General features: G+C 35.4%; 1 protein-coding gene across 1 annotated transcript in view; it reads right to left on the minus strand.

The window, feature by feature from the left end:
• RELN (reelin) overlaps nt 1-21,829 on the minus strand; it is a 538,096-nt gene that overhangs the window by 171,638 nt on the left and 344,629 nt on the right. The window contains exons 13-19 of the mRNA XM_069587839.1: nt 20,772-20,884; nt 19,210-19,418; nt 18,320-18,448; nt 17,260-17,369; nt 14,316-14,382; nt 4,278-4,511; nt 3,410-3,571 (exon numbers count right to left, since the gene is read on the minus strand). Of these exons, the coding sequence (XP_069443940.1) occupies nt 3,410-3,571; nt 4,278-4,511; nt 14,316-14,382; nt 17,260-17,369; nt 18,320-18,448; nt 19,210-19,418; nt 20,772-20,884 (1,024 nt within the window). The remainder of the gene's footprint in view (nt 1-3,409; nt 3,572-4,277; nt 4,512-14,315; nt 14,383-17,259; nt 17,370-18,319; nt 18,449-19,209; nt 19,419-20,771; nt 20,885-21,829) is intronic.

A 21,829-nucleotide genomic window follows, 5' to 3' on the forward strand; every position in this document is an offset into this window, starting at 1 on the left:
GTATATTTTTCTTTAAATAATCTGTTCATGAAAATATGGGGTGGAATAACCTGATTACAATCATTGATGATATAAATAGTAAAAAAGTGGTAGGACTTTTTGAAATGTGAGTAAACAGACTTTTTAAATAGGATAAATCAATGTTTAAATACAGAAATATAAACTAAAAAGCATTTCTTAAGCTAAAAAGACATAGTTACCATAAGTTTATTATTTTTAAGTACATAATTTGCTAATATTTTAACCAATGTGAGTTTATTAAAGAATAAAATTTAATTTATTTCAGTAATCCTCACTTTATTATTTCTAAATATTTATTAAATTAAATATTATTTATGTCAACATAGCAAAGAAATAATAAAATAATCAAACTATATTCAAACTGACTTAACAATAAAAATATCACACATTAATTTAATAATGTTATTGTATTAGCATTGTTATCACAAAATTATAATTTTTTATATTAATAATTTTAAAAGCAGGTATTATTCTCTCTGATGAAACTATACACAATGTTAAAAATTAACAAATGAGAAGTAGAATTTCTCAGGAAATTTTAAAGAAAATAAAGTGTATATGTGTGTGATAACAGTAATTGAAGTGACCGATATTTTCATCAGCAGAGATGTTAAGACTGTGAGTCTGTAATCAGACTCTTGGCACCTAATGGTTGACAACTTTGCAGCTGCAGGGAAGGTATTTAACCTCTATGTGCTTCAGCATCTTCATCTGTGAAACTGGGATAATACTATCCTTAAGGCAAAGTCATAGACTTTCTGTTTTTCACTATTTTATCTTGGCACCTAGAATCTGGTATCTGGTATATAAAAAGGACTTAATAAATTCTTTCTGCATAGAATAAGTACATATTATCAGTATACTCTGATAGAGATTCAAACACAAAGGCAAAATGAGGTTAAAGATTTTCTTTTAGGTTAAGCAGCTTTTAAGTGACAATGCCAGGGTATGGATCTAGTGAACATCGCTCTAGAGTCTGTGTTCTTTATCACTACATTATATCTTCAGGTAGGGTGGGAGTCTCTGTTTTTCCTACTCTATACCTATTACAGTAACTGGCTAGTAAAGCTATGGAACCATTTGATCTGACTATTCCTAGATGAAAACCCAGGAATTTAAGTCAACTTTCTGTTTCAAGTTTCCTTTTTTGGATATGTACTAAGTTCATGGATTTCTTATAATCAATAATCAAGACAAAAATAAAATATTGTTAGACGTTATAATTTTAGAATAAAAAAACAAGCCCCATAATTAAGAAAAATCTAGAATAATATAAGTTCCACCAACAATATAAAGTTTTATATTAATAAGAATGCCAATTAGTTTACAAGACAGTCTAATCAGTTAGAGTTAAAAGATTAACTCAGATATATACAGACTTTAACTTTTATAAATATAAATAACAAGCAGAACTCTTCATTTATTGAGAGAACTACAGGTAAGCAAATTATTAGAAATCAGCTAGGAATAACAGTAGTTAGCCAACTAGCATATCTAATAGGGATCACACTTCATTTTCTAACAATCATGGCAGAAAGGGACAATATGAAATTCACAGCAATTACAGATAGCCATTTATACTGAAGAAAACTCAGCAAATGGCTGAAGGCATGAAGATATAATTAACTGTCTTATGGCAAGTTTACATGGTCTGTATTATTTATCATATAAAATGTAATTTAGTATCTAGAATATATCAAATTCTACTTCTGCTATGTTACCCTTTATTAATATTTATATAAGAGGAAGGAAGAGTCTCTTGGACAGAGGCAATATATATAAAATGAAAGTATTCTTGGTACCACTACCATATTCTCCATTTAAAAAAAATCTCCACTCTGATCTTAATCTTTCAAGCTGTGCACATACCTAGTGTTGAAAAGCCACCTTGATTCTGCTTAGAAGAAAAATGTTCCTGTCAAATGGCAGGCAAGATTAAACGTACCTTTGCAATAGCACATTAAATCTATAATTATTTTTCATATCAACAAAGATTAATTAAATTTCATGCCTCAAATTGATTACTGAATTTGAAACTGTCTATCTTTGTTAGAAAAAAATGTATTTTAGGCCAATTTAACTTAGGACAATGATATTTTCTTCACGCTTTCATTATTTTTTATTACCACCTTGAGTTTTGCTAGATTTTCTTTTAATGCTCATTATGGAGAGTCTACAAAATGTTTCTTTAGGATTCATATGTCTCTACTGAGTGAGAACATTGAGTTTAGTCTTGTGCCTACCCCTAGAGGGAATAGATTCAACACATTCGGTGCATTCTTAAATTTTATAACATATAATATTTACTACTCATAATAGTTGTTAAATACTATCACTATCATTTTCTAATGAAAATATCAATAAAACTCTCATGTATTTGCAAATACTTAAATATAGGGATAGCTCTAGACAACACTTCAAAGTATATAAAATCATCATTGCCCCTGTTTTTTTACTATGATGCCAGTGCACACTTTCAGTGCCCAAAGTCTCAACTCTTTCTCACATCTTTCCATGTTTAACATGTATATACTTACAGGAAGGCAAACTTTATTAGCTCTTTATATTTGACAGTGGATATAAGCCACAGGGATACCTACTCTAGTGCTATTTTAACTTTCCCATCTTCCTCTTCTGCTATTTTAAAGGAATTGCAGTCAGCAGGTCAAAAAGTGTTCTAGAAAAGGAGGTGACTCTTTGGACATATCTGAAATTGTATCACAAATGGTGATTATCACTAGCCAAAGATGGCTCTGCTTCAAGTAAAACTTAAATCTCACAATTGTGATTGTAGACTGTAAAATATATAAGCCAAAGAAAAATAGAAGTGGCCTGAAGAAAGGGCTTTAAATACAGCCTCCACTCCATCTTTGCCAGGTATGCTATATATGCTAGAAAAATATCTTTGTACTTATAACTCAATTATGCTACATGCAAATTAAAAAAAATCAGTCATAAGATTTTATGAGTTATCATCTCATATGATTTATTATAATTTATCATATATTGCTGAGAAATATTTGTCAACAGCATTTATAATTTAATACTATATTAAAATCTTTTCTAATAGTTTATACTATAGTTGAAAAAGGGCTTCCCCAGAAGGGAAAAAAGTGTTAATTATTTTTCTCTTTCCTAGATGTAAAAACATAGTTCCCTTAGATACACATTTCAGAATATGAAAATAAATTTTTTCAAATTACCAGAAGTCAGCAGGGCAAATAGATTACAAGAATGTAGCCTGCTAGTTTTTCATTGCAAGAGGCATCAATCTTTATCCCTACCATCTCTCAATGCAGAAGTATCTAGGCTCTTATACCACTTGAACAAAGATTCCCTCAGGAAGGCAATATCATCCTCCCATTTTTTCAAATGCTTTCCAACATACCTGGGCTCATGATAGTTGAGATATGAATAATGTTCCAAGAGTTTCCAAGTTATCCCATTATCATAAGAATAATGTAATAAAACACCTTCACCAGGTTGGTCAGGGGCTTTGCACGTGCTCAGAACAGACTTGCTTCCCAGCCTCAATGTGAACTGGAGAAACCTAGATATGAACTGTCTATAATTAGTGTGCATAAACATTTAAAACATTCATTGTGGCTTTTAAAGAATTTTGAACCAATTTCAATAAACTACTCAAAAGCTGTAGGTTTCCATTCATCCTCTTCTATAAAATGTAAGCAATTTCACTAAGATATATATGAATACATATAGAAGATGCGGTCAATACATGCATTTTATAGACATCTATTTATACAAATATAACCATATGTTTACACATATTTGTATACTATATACTTGTGTATATACACTTAAAATGTCAATCAATCATTTTCTTGCTACATTATTAAGCACTGGGGGAAGGGAAGATGTAGGGTAAATCTAATCAGCTTCTGCAAGCTGCCAAATAAATAAAACAACATAAATAATTAACTAGCCCTTGGCTTAAGAACAGTTTTGATGCTAACATTTTATATTTTAAAAAAATCTAGTCAGTCATTAGTATCTTAAAATCATAGTGAGCCTTTTAATTTATTAAAAACTAGGGCAAATTAACCCTATATAAACTATAAGCTTCCTCTCATCTTGACTGAAAATCAGAAGATATATATATATATATATATATATATACATACACACACACACACACACACACATACACTAGTAACAACAAAAAAAGAAAATTAATAGATATGAATTCAATCTTTGCTATCTTTTTTCTGTATGTATTTCATTCTGCCTTAACTCACCTGGATTGTGAGCTGTCAAGGAAAGATGTGATTAACTGACGCCTCCCATCTTTGTTGAAAACCAGGGCCTTACCACTGGCCAAGACACCACAGCCAAAGCTGACTTCAGCACCACGGATACAGTAAAAATTATGGTAAGATGAGAGCCTGGAACTGCCAAAGCTTTCAGAAATAAACATTGGGAATGTCTGGGATGCCATCTCACAAGCTGGGCCAGAAAATCCAGGGTCACATCTGAAAGAGACCATGAAATTAAATCCTAAACGTTAGTCCTTTCAGAGATTTCTTTATTTACTTTAGGCATGAGGAAGTCCAGAAGCCAGTATTTGAATGAATGGTGAGCAAGGCTTATTTGTTTTTGGAGAATACTGAATTTGAAGACTTGATTTGGGAGAAGTTACTGTAAATACTCCAAAAGTATACAGTCCTGCTGTAAAACAAAATTATGATTAAAACATTTATTTAGCACTTGCCCTCAATCAATGCCAATAATTTACCTGCAAATGTATCTATATTTGTGCATATTTCCAATTTAAAACCTTTGTAAAAGTTATATTATGTGTATGCAATTTTATTCACAATGATGTTCATTAAATTTATAAAAGAAACATTGTAGGTAAAATACTTCTATAGGATATCTAGAATAAATTTCCTTTAGAAACAAATGTAAAAATACATGCTTTGTTTTTTACAGTAATTACTGGAAATATTCAGAAAAGATTGGAAAATAAATCTATTTTAGTTTCAAACTGAATTGGCATTATAAAGGGAATGCATACACCCTTGACCTAGATAGATGTCCTTAGCAGAACTGTGTTGTCTCTCAGTGGAATCCCACATTAGCAGTGCTTCGAGAAAAAGCAAATTCCCCCTTCACACACACTACACAACAGCCTGCCTGCTGCCATACAAGGATGTACTGTATGTATGTGAGCTGACTAGAATATAGATACAGTTACCTGAGTCTTCTGTTAGTGACAGAACTCATCACAGATGACTTAATAACTGAATATCAGAAACTTCTTATATTTTAAGGAGTTTGCTCATCAGGAATCAGTTTCAAATTCTTTATTTGTACGGCACTATTTCTTTCTCACAATAATTACATTACCCATTATAAAATTAAATGGGTATCTTTTTGGGTGGGTGGCAGGTTTCTAAGCATTCAAAAATTTCTAAAACCTGAAACAAGCCTTTTATTTTTATTTATTTATTGAAATTTTAATTGAAGTATATTTGATTTATAAGGTTGGGTTTGTTTTGGGTGTGCATAAAAGTGATTCAGATATATATATTGCTTCTCAAATTATTTTCCATCATGGTTTATTACAGGATATTGAATACAGTTGTCTGTGCTATAGAGTTGGTCCTTGTTGCTTATCTATTTTGTATACATAGGGTGTATCTGCTAGTTCCAAACTCTTAATGTGTCCCTCCTCCACTGCTTTTTCTGTTTGGTTACCATTAGTTTGTTTTCTATGTCTGTGAGTCTGTGGAACACATCTTTTATAAAGCAAGTGCACCAACAAGGTGATATTATAGCAACACTTACAGACTACTTCATTAGCACAAATGCAGAAACTGAGATCTATGCCAGCCTCACAGAGGGTCCCTGGAGTATATGAATGTCCTGAAATCAAATGCGAAATTTTATATGTATTGGATATTCCTTGGGAGGTTTAAGTTATCATCATTTTATCAAAGAGGCTGCATCCTAAAAGGCCAAGAACTATTGTAGCACATAGATAAGGTTGTCTTGGCATTAGGGATGGCAGTGGAAAAGAAAACCAATATTTACAGAGCAGGTAAATACACCTCAAACAGTTTACTTCTTTCTCAGGTTATCCCTTTGACTTAGTCCAACTCTGAATAGCCAAGAAGTTTCTAAAAAGGATAAAAGTCAGCTAAAGAGGACACATTTTTAACATTGGAAAACAATATGGTTTACCATGGCCACAAATTGGAATTAATGTTCCCCAGTAAGATTATCTACTGCCAAAGTGCTTTTCACGGCAAATGTATATCTGTATATTAAATGCATCGTCTTCAGTCTAGTGATTGGGGGAAACTGGTGATCATTTAGAGAAGACTCACTTTGGAGTCACTTCCCATCTTGAAAGTGTACTTTAATTAAAAGTTACATAATTGGGATAGAATGCTGATAAGGAGTTCACTCAAATATATAATACCTTTGTAGCCTTTGTTTTGCAGCAGAATAGTAGGCTGGCACACACTGGGGATTTCAGGAATGTTCAGAGGCTCTTCCAACTCCAAATATGTTCCTTATTGGTTCATCTTTGCACTCTTAAATGTGTCATTACAGTCACCTTGAATGTCAGGGAAAGAAGCCTGCCCCACTCTTAAGATATACAGATGACACCTGGGTAGGAAGGTTTCTAATACTCTCTGTTCTCATTAGCATCTCTAACAGAAATAAGCTTATCAGGATAATAAGTTGTCAGTTTAGAAAACCAGGCCTTTTTGCCCCAGTTGCTTAATAATAAAATATTAAATATACTTCTCAAAGGAAATGCTCAGTTTTTTCTTTTGAAAATTGCTCTTTTTGTAAGTAATCCTCTTTCCAGTATTACTTCTGATAGTTACCACCCCATGGTCTTTAGCTACTTCTGATCACATGTTACATAGGGTTAACACTAACCATTTTGTCATTAAAAATATATTGACTTGATTGTTATTAAAAAAAAAGAAAAGAAAACCAGGCCTGGGGATTGTACACAGCCAAGGAAGTGTTAGAAAGCAGGAGAGGTGGAATCCTGGTAGCAAATAACAGTAGTGACTAAGGGAGCAAAGTGGGGAGAAGAACAGCTGCAGAGGCCCAAATTCAAGGATCTGTTTAAAGGACATAAATGGTATTGAATGCGAATTACTTTTCTGTGGAATTCTGCCTAAACTTGAAAGGCATATATTGCTAGAAAAGGAGGTAGTGGCCAAACATTTAGCCCAGTCACAAATGAAGAAAGCCAATGAATGTTACAAGAAACACTGCCAGGAACAGGGGCAAAACTAAAGTTCCAACTGGTGAAAGAATTTCGCAAGACCTCAGCAGGAAGAAAAGGCTACAATTATTCAGGATAATGTATAGTGTCTAAAAAAAGACGCCCAAAAGGCATCTGCCATTCAGATTTCTGTTTGCATCCATCATGGGTGACACAGATGGCTGCCTTAACAAAGTTATTTAATGCTAACAGAGATACTGTACACAAAATAATGAGGTACAAAGTGTAACCATTGTAATCATAGGTATTTCAGAAATAGAACTTTCTATTTTCATTAATAAAAGCAGCTGTCATTTTAGATAATTTGCTTTCAAAATTTTTCAAGACAACTTTAGAAATTACAAAAATGTCAGCTTCTCTGTGTTAATTTTATTTGAAATGTACTAAAGAAGAGGATGATCTGTCTACAGATAATGAGTAAAGATAAACTCGAGGAAAATACCAGTTGATATTTCATAGTTCTAATGAGTCAGTGTTTCTGGGCAGGAGCTGGTAGTTTTATTAAAAAAAGGCAGAGATGCTTATTCTGTTTTGAGATAAAATGGGAACTTTTCAATTCTTTATATATATTTCCATTACAAACATTTCCATTATGCAGAACGGTGTCTCTGTTAATTAAATTCATTGGAATACAGGTAAAAAAGTTAACCTGAGACTCAATGTGACAGAGTAAGAGGATGTAGAACTTACCCCTACCCTATAAACACATTAAAAATATATCCATATGTGAAACAATTCTCATGTAAAACTAAGTGGAAACTGGCAGAACTCCCACACAACCAAGGCTGTAAGAAAGGCAGTCACGTAACCAGGTAGGATGGGAAAAAAATAGGCATCAGGTGGGTCCTGTACCTCTGGGAGGGGTCTAAGAGGAAAGGAAGGACTGCACGGGTGGAATCTCACCCTGGGGAGGGGGCCACAGACGAGGTATACAGGTACTGGGGTCCTACATGCAGGAGTACCCAAGTTCCCTTGGGTGCTGGGAGAATGGCTGGGACAGACAGAACAGCTGCAGAAGCCTAGACCCCACTCGCCAGGAGTAGGAGGGTGCTGGCTTGCCAACAGATAGGGCAGAGAGTGCTCTGGACTAGCGGCTGCCACCTCACTCTGATCCCCAGTCCAAGTTGGGTGACTACCCAGCCCTGTTCACTCTGCAACACAGCTTGGCATGGCATCTAGAGCTGACAGGTCCTGGGAGAAAACTTGATATAGGGACAGAGGAGCAGCCCTGCAGCCTGGGATGTGGTTTGGGTGGGGCAGTCAACTTGTTCTGGTAGCACCATGGAAGCAGTACAGACCTCTGATGGCAGAGCAGCTACTGGAGCCCCTGAGACTGGCTCCCAGCCAAAAGAATGCTGCAGCCCTGGCCATTCCATGCCACAGATTGGTGCTAGATCTCCAGCAGACAGGTCCTGGGGGAAGACTAGATCTAGGGACAAAGGAAAGGCTTAGGGGTCTGGGGTATGGTCCAGCTGGGGTGGCAGCAGTCACTGTTGGCACTTAAACGGCACCCCAGAAGCAGCCCAGACCTCTGATGGCAGTTCAACCGCTTCAGTTTCTGAAACCACAAGCTCTGACCCCCTGTTCCAGCTGAGCAAATGCTCTGGCTCCACCAACTCCATGCCACAACCTTGCACTAGATCTAGGAAATGAAAACGGAAAAGGATGCACACTTGGGCTGTGTCTGAGTAGAGTCGCAGATACCAACAGAGGCAGCACATCAGACTTCTGTAAGCCCAAGAGCCTTACTTACTTCAGCACTCTCCTTTGGGCCAAAGACCTCAGTGTCAGGAGAAAGATATGGTTTTTCCTGTGGTCATGTATGGATGTGAGAGTTGGACTATGAAGAAGTGCCGAAGAATTGATGCTTTTGAACTGTGGTGTTGGAGAAGACTCTTGAGAGTCCCTTGGACTGCAAGGAGATCCAACCAGTCCATTCTGAAGGAGATCAGCCCTGGGATTTCTTTGGAAGGAATGATGCTAAAGCTGAAACTCCAGTACTTTGGCCACCTCATGCAAAGAGTTGACTCATTGGAGAAGCCTCTGATGCTGGGAGGGATTGAGGGCAGGAGGAGAAGGGGACGACAGAGGATGAGATGGCTGGATGGCATCACTGACTCGATGGATGTGAGTCTGAGTGACTCCGGGAGTTGGTGATGGACAGGGAGTCCTGGTGTGCTGCGATCCATGGGGTCGCAAAGAGTCGGACATGACTGAGCAACTGAACTGAATTGAAAGGGAACAGAGCCAGCTGGAGCCCAACCTGCAGCTTTTCCCCTCCAGCAACTGGAAAGCAGAACCAAGCCCTGACAGAACTCCAACAGTTACGGAGCAGAGAGGAGTTCCATCTCACACCCTGCACAGGCTCTAGCTCTTCCAATATCAACCACACCCCCTATCAAGGTGATAGAGGCCAGCATACCCTGAGGAAAGATGTGGCTGGCATACAAATCAAATTCAGTCTCATGCTAAAGACACTGATGTACTCACAAAAAAACACCTTTTCAGGGCCATTACAGATAACTATTTCACCTAAATTCATTAAGACAATGAAAGTTACATAAAATGAAATGCAGAGTAACTACTCCCAATTGAAAGAGCAAGAGAAAACCCCTGAAAAAATAAACAATGAAGCAGAGTCTATAAGACACTGAGACAGAGTTGGTAATAAAAATGCCAGCTAAATTAAGGAAGACTAGCAATATAAACGCAGATCATTTTAACATGCAATTGGAAACTACAGAGATGACCCAATCAAAAATAGATAATTCAGTTTCTGAGATAAAAAACCTTCTAGAAGCAATGAATAATTAATCAAGCAAATGATACAGAAGAACGTATAAATAGAATAATGGAAATTACCCAATCAGAACAGCAGACAGAAAAACAAATGAAAAAATGAAAGCAACATATAAGATCTGTGGGGTAATACAAAACATTCCTACATATGCATGATAGGGGTTCCAGAAGGAAAAGAGGAAAAGAAGAAGATCAAACATGTTTTTGAAGAAATTATGGCTGAAAATTGTCCAAACCCAAAGAAAGAGACAGGAAGGAAAATTATCCAGGTGCAGGAAGCACAGAGGGTCCTAAACAAGATGAACCCAAACAGAACCACACTAAGACATATAATAAAAAAAGGCAAAATTTAAAGATAAAGAAAGAATTCTAAAGGCAGCAAGAGGAAAACAGAGTCATACATGAGGGAAAACCCATAAGGCTATTAGCTGATTTCTCTGCAGAAACTTTTCATGTCAGAAGGGAGTGGTGTGATATATTTGAAGTCCTGAAAGGGAAAAATCTGTCACCTAGAACACTCTTCCTGGCAAGATTATAATTTTGAACAGAAGAAAAGATAAAGAATTTCTCAGAGAAGCAAAAACTAAAATAATTCAGCAATACTAAACCTATCCTAAAATAAATGTTGAAGGGTCTTCTCTAAAGGGAAAAGAAGCAAGAATCAATAAGAAAGGAAATGTATAGTGAGTACTGAAGATCACTTAAATAAGATAGGAAATAGATTAAAAAGCAACAAAAAAATTATAAAACCAACCATAACTACAATAAACAGTAAAGGGATTAAATGGCATAAAAAACATAACATGTAGGGGAGGGGGGTAAAAATGTAGATCTTTTACAATGTATTTGAACTTAAATGCCTATAAGTTTTATCAGTTTAAACAAGTACATAGCTATGGGTCAACATACATGAACCCAATGCTGTGGTTTAGTTGCTAAGTCATGTCTGACTCTTGTGACCCCATGGGCTGTAGCCAGCCAGTCTCCTCTGTCCATAGGGTCTTCCAGGCAAGAACATTGGAGTGGGTTGCCATTTCCTTCTCCAGGGGATCTTCCTGACCCAGGAATCAAACCCAGGTCTCCTGCACTGCAGGCATATTCTTTACTGACTGAGCTACCAGGGAAACCCATGGTAACCACAAATGAAAAAAATATACAAAAAATGCACAAAATTCAAAAAGAAAGAAACTGAAGTAAACTATAAAAGAAAATGATCAAGCTACAAAGGGCAAAACAAAAAGAAAAAAGAACTACAAAAACAACTGGAAAACAAGAAATAAAATGGTAATAAGTACATACTTAATAATTTTGGAGAGGATGTGGAGATAAGGGAAACTTGCACACTTTTGGTGGAAAAGCAAATTGATACAGCTACTTGGAAAAGAGTATGGAAGTTCCTTAAAAAACTAAAAATAGAATTACCATATGATTCAGCAACTCCACTCCTGAGTATATATCCAGAAAAAACAAAAAGTCTAATTTGAAAAAATATGTGCACTCCAATGTTCTCAGCAGAACTTTTATAACAGCCAAGATAAGGAAGCAACTCAAGTGCCCATTAACAGATGATTTACTTAAGAAGACATGTGATATATATGTATAATCACATCTGAGTAATGGAAAGTTACTCAGCCATAAGGAAGAATGAAATATTGTCATTTGCGGCAATGTGGCTGGACCTAGAGAATATTATGTTTTTTGACATAAGTCAGAAAGAGAAAACAAATACTGCATGATATCACTTGTACATGGAATCGAAAAAATAATACAAATTAATATATATAGCAGAACAGAAATGGATTCACAGACATAGAAAATAAACTTGTGGTTACTGAAGGAGAGAGGGAAAAGAGGAGGGACAAACTAGGGGTATCAGTTTAATAAACTACTATATATAAAATAGATAAGTAACAAAAATTTACTGTACAGCACAGAAAACTATACTCATTACTTTGTAATAACCTACAACGCAATATATTAGGTTGGTGCAACAGTAATTGTGGTTTTGCATTGTTGAACTTTGCTGATTGATATTGGAACACACTCTTAAATAAATGCGGTTATACATCATTTTAATGTGTATTTCTTACTTTATGTTTTTTAGCTAATGACTTATTACTTGCTTTGTATTTTTTGATTATTTTAGACTATGAAAAAAAAAGCAAAAAGCAAATTTGAGTGATTTTCTTATTCGAGTTCAAAATGGGTCATAAAGCAGCAGAGACAACTTGCAACATCAACAATGCACTGGGCCCAGGAACTGTTAATGAAAGTACAGTGCAGTGGTGGTTCAAGAGGTTTTGCAAAGGAGATGAGATCAAAAGAGTAGTGGCCAGCCGTCAGAAGTTAACACCAACTGAGAGCGTCACTGAAGCTGATCCTCTTACAACTACACAAGAAGTTGCCCAAGAACTCAGTGTCAACTATTCTATGGTCATTCTACATTTGAGGCAAATTGGAAAGGTGAAAAGCTCAATAAGTGGGTGACTCGTAAGCTAACTAAAAATCAGAATATTATTGAAGTGTTGTCTTCTCTTATTCTACACAACAATGAACCATTTCTCAATAGGATCACGAGGTACAATGAAAAGTGGATTTCATACAACAATCAGTGACAACCAGTTCAGAGGCTGAACTGAGAAGAAGCTTCAAAGTACTTCCCAAAGCCAAACTTGCTCCAAAAAAAAGGTCATGGTCACTGTTTGGTGGTCTGCTGCCAGTCTGATCCACTACAGCTTTCTGAATCCCAGCAAAACCATTACATCTGAGAAGTATGCTCAGAAAACTGAGATGCACCCAAACCTGCAATGCCTGCAGCTGTCATTGGTCAACAGAATGGGCCTAATTCTTTTCCAAGACAATGCTTCACTGCACATAGAACAACCAACACTTTAAAAGTTGAATGAATTGGGCTAGGAAGTTTTGCCTCATCTGGCATATTCACCTAACCTCTCACCAACTGACTACCACTTCAAGCATCTTGACAACTTTTTGCAGGGAAAATGCTACCACAACGAGCAAGAGGCAGAAAAAGCTCTCCAAGACTTTGTAGAATCCTAAAGCATAGATTTTTATGCTAAAGTAATAAACAAATTTATTTCTCAATGGCAAAAATGTGTTGACTGTAATTGTTTCTGTTTTGATTAATAATGATGTGTTTGAGCCTAGTTATAATGATTTAAAATTCACTAAAATCGCAATTATGTTTGCACCAATCTTATCTGCAAAAGTAATGAATCATTATGCTATTCACCTGACACTAACACAATGCTGTAAAGCAAGTATACTTCAAATAAAAAACAAAGCTAACCTGACACTATTCTCAGTGGTGACCAGTATTTTGCCTTATAAAGATAATTTACAAATGATCAGGTTCAAACCCCTTTTATGATTTTTCCATTAAGCAATTAATTACTGACTTTCTAATTTGGAGGACAAGAAGAGACAGATTAGATGATCCATTGTTGAAAATGTATCTGTATAACAAAGACTACAGTTTCAGGGATTCTCAGGATATTTTATTAATTAAATATTATAGACAATGATATAATAAACATGACTATCATTTTGCTATGAATATAACACAATGGTCTGGTGGGGGGTAAGGTATTTCACTGTTTATGTGCAATTTCATACTTCATATTCAATATCACTATTATGTTAAATTCTTTATATATCATTTTGAAGACCTAAAAGATTCTCAAAAGTAAGGAAGATTTCAAATAGCACTTAAAGATGATGGATTTTCTTATCAAATCTGTTAATTTGGCCTGCTCCAGTTTCCTTTTACATCAGGTTTATGGATCATCGTTGATTTTTATAATTCATTTACAAAGCATGCCAGGAATTCAAATATAATTCCTGAACACTAGAACAAATTTATGGAGAAATATCATATTAAAGAAACTAAAGACATACAAGGCAGCCATCAAGATATGAAGAATTCAAATTTGTTCACAAATTTACATGAAGTATGCTACATTTGTTCACAAATTAGCCTAATAGAAAAATTATTCATTAAGCAACTTCCACTTACAAAATACATTCAATAATCTATTATGCTGAAATTCCATTTGGAGCATGCTACTTTTGGTCTTGAAAAACCTCAAAAGCATAAAAAGGAAACTAATTAATTATAAAACAAATTAATATCACCTGTGGTTTCAGTATATAAAGCACATATCAAAAAAGAGAAGTATAAATATTACTTAAAAATGCTTACTTGCAACCATGTCGAGTGCACTGTCCTCTGCCAGAACAGAATTTGAGACATGATGGACCAATATAAACTGCAGGGCAAAAGAGAGCATGTGAAAGATGGCAAAAATCACAGGAAAGGCCAAGACCACCACCAGCATGTGAAACAATTTTGTGAAGCAATAGCCATGAAATCTCTTTCTTGCACAGGAATCCAGTTGACATACAGAGTGCTGTGTGACAAGGTAAGTGTGTAGCTACAAATCCGCCAGAATGGTTTTAACTTAAATAATCCTTTAAAGATTTTAATCTGTCATAGCAAAGAAAGTAGGAACGTAATACTTTGGGTTCTTAATGCAGTCTCTTCATCTAAAATGGGTTCAGGCAGCATATTAGTGCTTCTGTCTTGAACTTTCTACCAAGTTTATATTCTTTGGGTGGAAATTAAGAATATATCACAAAGTGGACAGATTATAATTTAATTAAAAAACTATCATTTCATTTTCATCTGAGGAAAACCTATATGCACTTCTAAATATTAATCTATCCTTCCTCAAGTGGAGACTTAAAATCTGTGGTTGAGCATAAAGTCTTCTCTATACTTGTAGAGCTTTTTAAAAATGGTAGGTTTGACTGATAATGATATTACAAACCTAAATTCTAAACGTGGGAATGCTGAGAAAAGGGGCCCTGATTGTTGAATGCTAGGTTTGAGATACTCAGAGTCAAATACATTTAAAGATATTAAGCCTTTTGATAATCACTACAATCAGTAACACACTAAATAGTGTAAAAGTGGAACAAAACCAATGTGGAATCAGAGATCCAGTGGTTATTGAGCTCTCCTGTATTCAATTTCAGGCATAAGCAAAGTTACTATTCATTATCATTTTCTTCTCTAAGAATTTTGTTGTCATCTTTCCCTGCTAATTATGAAATCATTAGGACTCACAGTAGAATAAATTTAAAGGCTCTGTTTTTCTAAGAGTGTGGAAAAGATAAATCCATTTTCTTCATTATTTTCACTAATGTAATCAAGCTAAACAAACTAAAAAGTGGTGACAAACATATTTGCTCTAGGACCTTTCATTTTACTAAGAATTTTCAATATTGATCTGTTTTTTTCTATTTGTTTTCTTTGATGTAATTATGAAATTCCATAGTGAAATGGGAGAGATTTGGGGAGTATTTTTGGCAAGTAGACACAAATTTCCCTTGAGAAGATATATGTGTATTCCTCTTGCCTTTTGAAGAAACCAGAAACCAGGTTCTGCTTCTGCAAAAGCCTCATATAAAATAATATCAGAATTTAAGAGATTGTGTGGCTAGTTCTGCATTTGACAGACACTGCTAAACATGCCTATTCCATGTATTTTAATCTTTTCTCATTCTACTCAAAGCATGATGTTGGGAATTCACGACTTGTAGCAAACACTTTCTGACTTAAACTCATACTGTACGTCTTAAGGAAATTTAAATATTCTTTTCATAGGCTTATATGTTCTTCATTTTACACTTTACTTTTTTGATAATCTAAAGTAGTCTAAGCTCATTCTAAGACCACTGAAAAGTATGACAGCAGGAAAATGTCATCCATAGCCCACAATCCAGAGGCATATACCCATTCCCTAGAGCTAATCAACAGGTAATTTAAGTTCTATGGAAAACAGTCTACCAGTGGAGAAATTTCATTTTAACAAATTCATCTCCAGATGTTTTTGCAAATACAGTGTGTTTGTCTCTATATGTTTGTACCCATGTGGCTCATACGGTCTTTGAAATCTGAGTATTTTATTGGTCTTCGTTTAATATAGATTGTTTAAAAAATTTACCGAGATGATTAGACTGCATTACTGGCTCAATGGACATAAATCTAAGCAAACTTCAGGAGACAGTGAAGGGCAGGGAAACCTGGTGTGCTACAATTCATGAGGCCACAAAGAGTCAGATACAACTCAGTGACTAAACAACAACAAACAGCAAATCATTTTGCCTGAAGTCATTTCTGAGTTTCAAGAATTGAAACTTCTTGAATTAATTGTGCATTAATTTTTAAATTATTCAGAAAAACAAAAATGTTAAGAGATGGAAATTCAGCATTTTACAATAGTAAAGGGTTTTCCCACTTTATAAAGTTAACATAAGTCAGTGGCTATCCTAAACTAACTTAAGTATTGATATTTTGTCATTTCTTTCCTCCCTTTTACTTCGTTGTAGTATAACCCATTCAGTCAAATTTATATATTTTTTAAAAACAGGAAATCTCTGAATCTGCCTGAAGTGAGAATTGTTAAGTGAGTTGGCTATTAATTTTAAAAAAAAAAAACAGGAAATTTACAGTCATGGACTCCAACAGATTAAATATCTTCTCTTGTGAGTACTCAACATGAGTGATACTGGCTTTACTGTTATGCAACAATTTATCAACAATTCATTTAAAAATTAAAGACAACAGTCTTTTATGTATTTCTAAAATTTCCCTTTATGCTATTTTCTGAAAAGGAGGTAAAAGTTTCACACAGAAGTTTCATTTTAGAGATGATGTTTCCTGATGTGTGGTGTCTACATCTAAAAAAGAATCATTCCAGATGTCACGGTAGTTACTAAGAGAAGAATGAGTCATTTTAATACATGCAGTATGGTATTTATGTTAATTTTGTATAAAACATTCAAGAGAAATGTTAGGCTATTCCCTGTCATCACCTGTGAATCTGAGTTTCAGAGCTTTATGCATTTTAAAAGAATGTATGTTGAAGCGTACTAGCATCTAATATTGCTGACTCCACTATCTTTATTTTTCTGATTGTGCATCTCTGGGCTTATAACAGAATGCAAAGGAGAAAGGGAAGAAAGGGCGTTTAATGAATTGCAAGACCATGACTTAGAAATGTGATTAAGTATGTGCAGATGAACAAAAGCACAGGAAGAGTCTACTTCAATGCATGTGATTATGACAGGCAAAAACTAACCATTATCAATTGCCCACATATTTCCAAGGATTGGTCCCGTTTGTCTCCAGCGAATTCTGGTGTCCCGGGTTAGTGCCGCATTAGGAAGGGGAATTGTTATTCGGTTCCACCTGCAAGAAAGTTAACACAAAACAGCTTCATATCCAGTTTACACCTTTTGAGTCTATTTTACATGCTTTTGATGTTCTAGTCTCTCTATACTTGAGATGGCTGGTAATAAACTCTTTAAATTCACCTGTGCAGTCTGTTTATAATTTTAAAACAAATATAAAACTTCTAGAAACATCCATAGCAAATTAAGAGTATCTTATAGCCATTGATTTTTTTCAGACTTTTTAAAAGAAAATTTTACATCAATACTCAGACCTTAGATACTATTCTATGATAATCTGTGATGAGCTAGGGTCCTGATTAGCAAAGATTACATCTTATTTTTTGCTATTCTCTAGTTCTATGTGTATTTAAACATAGGCTAGGAAGGAAAATAATTTTTAACTTAATCTTGCATTCTTGGAAACATTTTTACTATTTATCTAGTGATTATTCTGTAAAGTGGCAAGTATTTTATATAGACATCTTTAATTCTCTTAACGGTCCTCAAAGGGCTATATCATTGTCCTTAATTTACATGGAAAGAGGTGAAAAGTTTGAGAGAGTAAATATCATTATACAAGTAGATGGCAGAATCACGATTTGAGCCCAGGTTCAATTCCAAAGCTTAACTTTCTTGCACTTGTCTATGCTCCATCTTTTCATTAGTAACTATTTGGTAGTAAGTCTTTTTGGCAATAACCAGAGGTCACTATATAGAGTTTAAATTTATGCAATCCAAAATACAAAAGCTTAATACCTAAAGAATGAATGACTCTCTACAAATTGTGATCATGCATCAGATTTACAAAAATTACTTTTTTAAAAAATGAGATCACTCCTAAATCAGATGAGAAGGAGAAGGCAGCTTCCTTACCTAGTATGCCAAAAACACTAATCTCAGGCTTACTTACTGATTTTGAGTCTGCAACATGAATTCAAATCTCTTGCTATGTTAGAGTTCACTCACCCACTATAGTTTTCAGAGGAATAGATCGTGCTGTGAGGGAGGTGGGGTCCGGCACATATCTCAGGCAAACATTCAGTGTGGAGTAGCGACCAGGAACGCCCATGGTTGGTAGAAAACTCTAAGCTGATACTGATCACACCAGAAAAGCATAACAAAACAGGGCAAAGACAACAAATGAAAGTAAATGACTCATCTCTGGAGAAGTATATTAAACATCTGTAGAACTAGTGTAAAATAATTTAAGATGCTGTTTCCAAAATGACTGTTTTCCCCTCCACTGAAGTCTGGCCAGCCTTCAAAGTGCAAGCAGTTAAATTGCCGCTAATAGAAATAAACAATGTTTTAAAGACAGCAAATGGTAACTTGAGATTGTGCTCCTGAATTTGATAGATGGCAAGGCAATTACCATGTCTCACACTGCTACTTCATCCTGGGAACGTGAGACTGACAAAATCCTAAGGAAGGACAAGAGCAGCACTTCAGCAAGTAAAACTGAGAATTCATAGCTCTTGAAGTGCTAGTTGATTTCTGTGTCTATTATTAGGGGGCCACTAAACCACGTGGGGTCAAACATTTTTTCAGTTATTTGTTTTTTCTTCTCTCTCAGCAATCTGTCAGAATGGGTGGCTACCAGAGCTAATCCAAACACTTTGACACCTAAGATCAACTTCTTAGAATAAAGTTCTACGTAAAATCTATCTAATCATACTCTCTGTATTATTTAAAGGAATTTTCTTTTTCCCTTGGGGGGAAGTTTGTATTTATTAATAGGTACTTTATTAAAGGTTAAAAATAAAGGTGACAACTTACTAAGAAGTTGCTCTGATTGAATAGCCAAGTTCACATGTTCATTGTTAATTTGTCCACATACACAGAATGTGGCTTCCTACCTGTTCCCAGGCTGCTGTGTTCCACATCCCAGGTTAATAGAAAACTGTATCATGTGAGACATTGTAGAAGGGAGAACAGGTAAGACATGGAAAAAATCTATGGCCCAGACATTCCTATTATGTCCTTGATGGTTCTTTTGCCTGAGACAAAATTTGGTAGCAGGAGTCTGAAGATCAGGATTGATGACTACAGAAACCAAAGATGGAACCTTCAAAACAAAGGAAACCAAAATCACTCATAATCTTCCTTGTGGGAATCAGTGTGAATTCTCCAAGATTCAACTTACAATTACTATGCATACAACTTCCATTTATTAAGCACCAAGCAATATTCTGCTTATTCCATTTGTTATTTCACATCAAAGATGTTGTCCTTAGGAGACACTCATTTTAATCACTCAGAATTCCTCCTTTGCAGACACCTGAAACTCTGTGTGTGACTGGTCAGGCTGTCTCTACCTGAAGATAAATTGGCTTAAGGTCTTTAAAGTTATCAAAGCTAATGTATCCATTTTATCTACCTTTGCACTAGATAAAGGCAACTTGACATTAATCAATCTTCTTTTAAAGTGTATTCAAGTAATAGAAATTCTTTACCAAACCAGGTATTCCGAAAATAGGACTCTAAGCAAAAACACCCATAGCCAATAAGTTAATCCATGATAACTTACATTATTGATTTGGTCTGAGGCATGCAGCTGACCAGTGCAAGTATAACCCTACCTGGTTATAGCTGGAAAAATTGTCCATTAATAAAATTCCAAACGGTGTAACTTGGGTGACCCTAGGATGTGGGGTATGTTGGATACTTTCTTTGGTTGTTACCTATCTAGCCTGATGTTTATCTTCTGTCTTCCTGACTTAAACTATGAGATGCTAGATGCTGGCTTTGTTCAAGCTTTTTAAAGTACTGGCTCTCTGGCTCAAATTAGCAAAGAGAAAAAAGCAAAGGTAGTAACAATTTATACTTCTACTGGGTCTTCCCAGGTGGCACGAGTGGTAAAGAACCTGCCTGCCAATGCATATGAGACGTGGGTTTGATCTCTGGGTCAGGAAGATCCCCTGGAGGAGGGCATGGCAACCCACTCCCCTATTCTTGCCTGGAGAATCCCCATGGACAGAGGAGCCTGGCAGGCTGCAGTCCATAGGGTCGCATGGAGTCGGACACGACTGAAGCGACTTAGCAAATACTTCTACCATGTCTTTTGCCTAGGAAAATGTAAATGCTGGATTAATACTCACTATGCCTGATAGCAAGTCTGTAAGGCTGCACAGGTAGAGGCACTCTTAAGAGTTTTCTTAGGGACACAAATAGTTAGCTCATTGGGCTCCACCTTATTGTCTCTGATGGGTTGTAATTCAATCTTCCCGATAAAATCTCACCTTTTTGTTTATATCAGGAAAAAAGTGAATGCTAAAATAACGTCCATGTCACTTTTAAAGAAATGTGGCAACTTCCTGGACTATAAGAAGAGAGATTTATCCTCTGCATTTAGCAGAGTCTTCACAGTTTTGACTTGAACTGGGGTGGGGCCATCTGACACACAGATTGACATGTGTACCTTGTATGAGGAATAGGAAAGAGTATCCAGTGTAATGTGTTCTTTTCTTCCTTCAGTTTTTGCATACAGGGCAACATCATTTTCATGAGAGGCTCCAGGATCACAAATCCCTCCTGCACACAGAATTTTAAGTGTTAGTACCAATTTACACCCATGAGCATATCAAATATAGTATTAAATATTAGAATAAAAAAATAACTCTAAAACCCAGATGTCACTTAAGAACAACCCTAAACAAAGTACCCAGATCCAAAGAAATAATTTATGTAGATAGTTCAGATAGGCCATGTTAAGGATCAAAGACGACATTTTTGAAGGCCGAAGTAACTATTTACCAAAGTATTTATTATTATTTGGGTGATTACACAAACAATAGTCTGCAACAAACTGTGACTACAGGTCCATATTTTAACTGCCATTAAATAAATGTGCTCTGCTTTTTAATAAACTGTTACTGTCTTATATTTGAGGTCTTTGTGGTCAAAGTTCAGAAACTATTGATTATGATTTTTAAAAAGTGTGGTGAGTCACTGAATCAAGGATTACTGAGGTAGTGTTACTTAAATGGTTACATGTAGTACCTTTAATATTTTAGTACATATTAAGTATTTTTATTTTAGATACAACTCATTTTACATTTTTACTTTTGGTACCTCATTTGATTGTTTGAAGAGTAGTTTATTCCCTATCACACTACTTCACAGTCATATGAAACGATATAAAGTTAGACTTTGAGAGGTGATTAAGATTATTCTGATGATGCAACTGGATTAATCATGCAAGTACCTGAAACTGAAGATCATTTAACTAGCTGGTGGAAGAACCAGGAGTTGATATTAAGTTTTAAACTCTGACCCTCTATTTCTTTCACTATTGCATTGGGCCAATAACCTTTATTCTTGCGGCTTCTATCAACTGTCTGCTTAACCTGGATTTTAAAGAATTACTTGTCTAACCAGAAACTTCTCCCCACCCACCATTATGCTTCATAACAATACCAAACATAATAGCAGGAGTGGCGACACAGATTTCCTGGCAAACATTCTAGCCCCAAGGCC

The sequence above is a fragment of the Ovis canadensis genome, chromosome 4, assembly GCF_042477335.2.
Source record: "Ovis canadensis isolate MfBH-ARS-UI-01 breed Bighorn chromosome 4, ARS-UI_OviCan_v2, whole genome shotgun sequence".
In the NCBI taxonomy this organism is placed as follows: domain Eukaryota; kingdom Metazoa; phylum Chordata; class Mammalia; order Artiodactyla; family Bovidae; genus Ovis; species Ovis canadensis.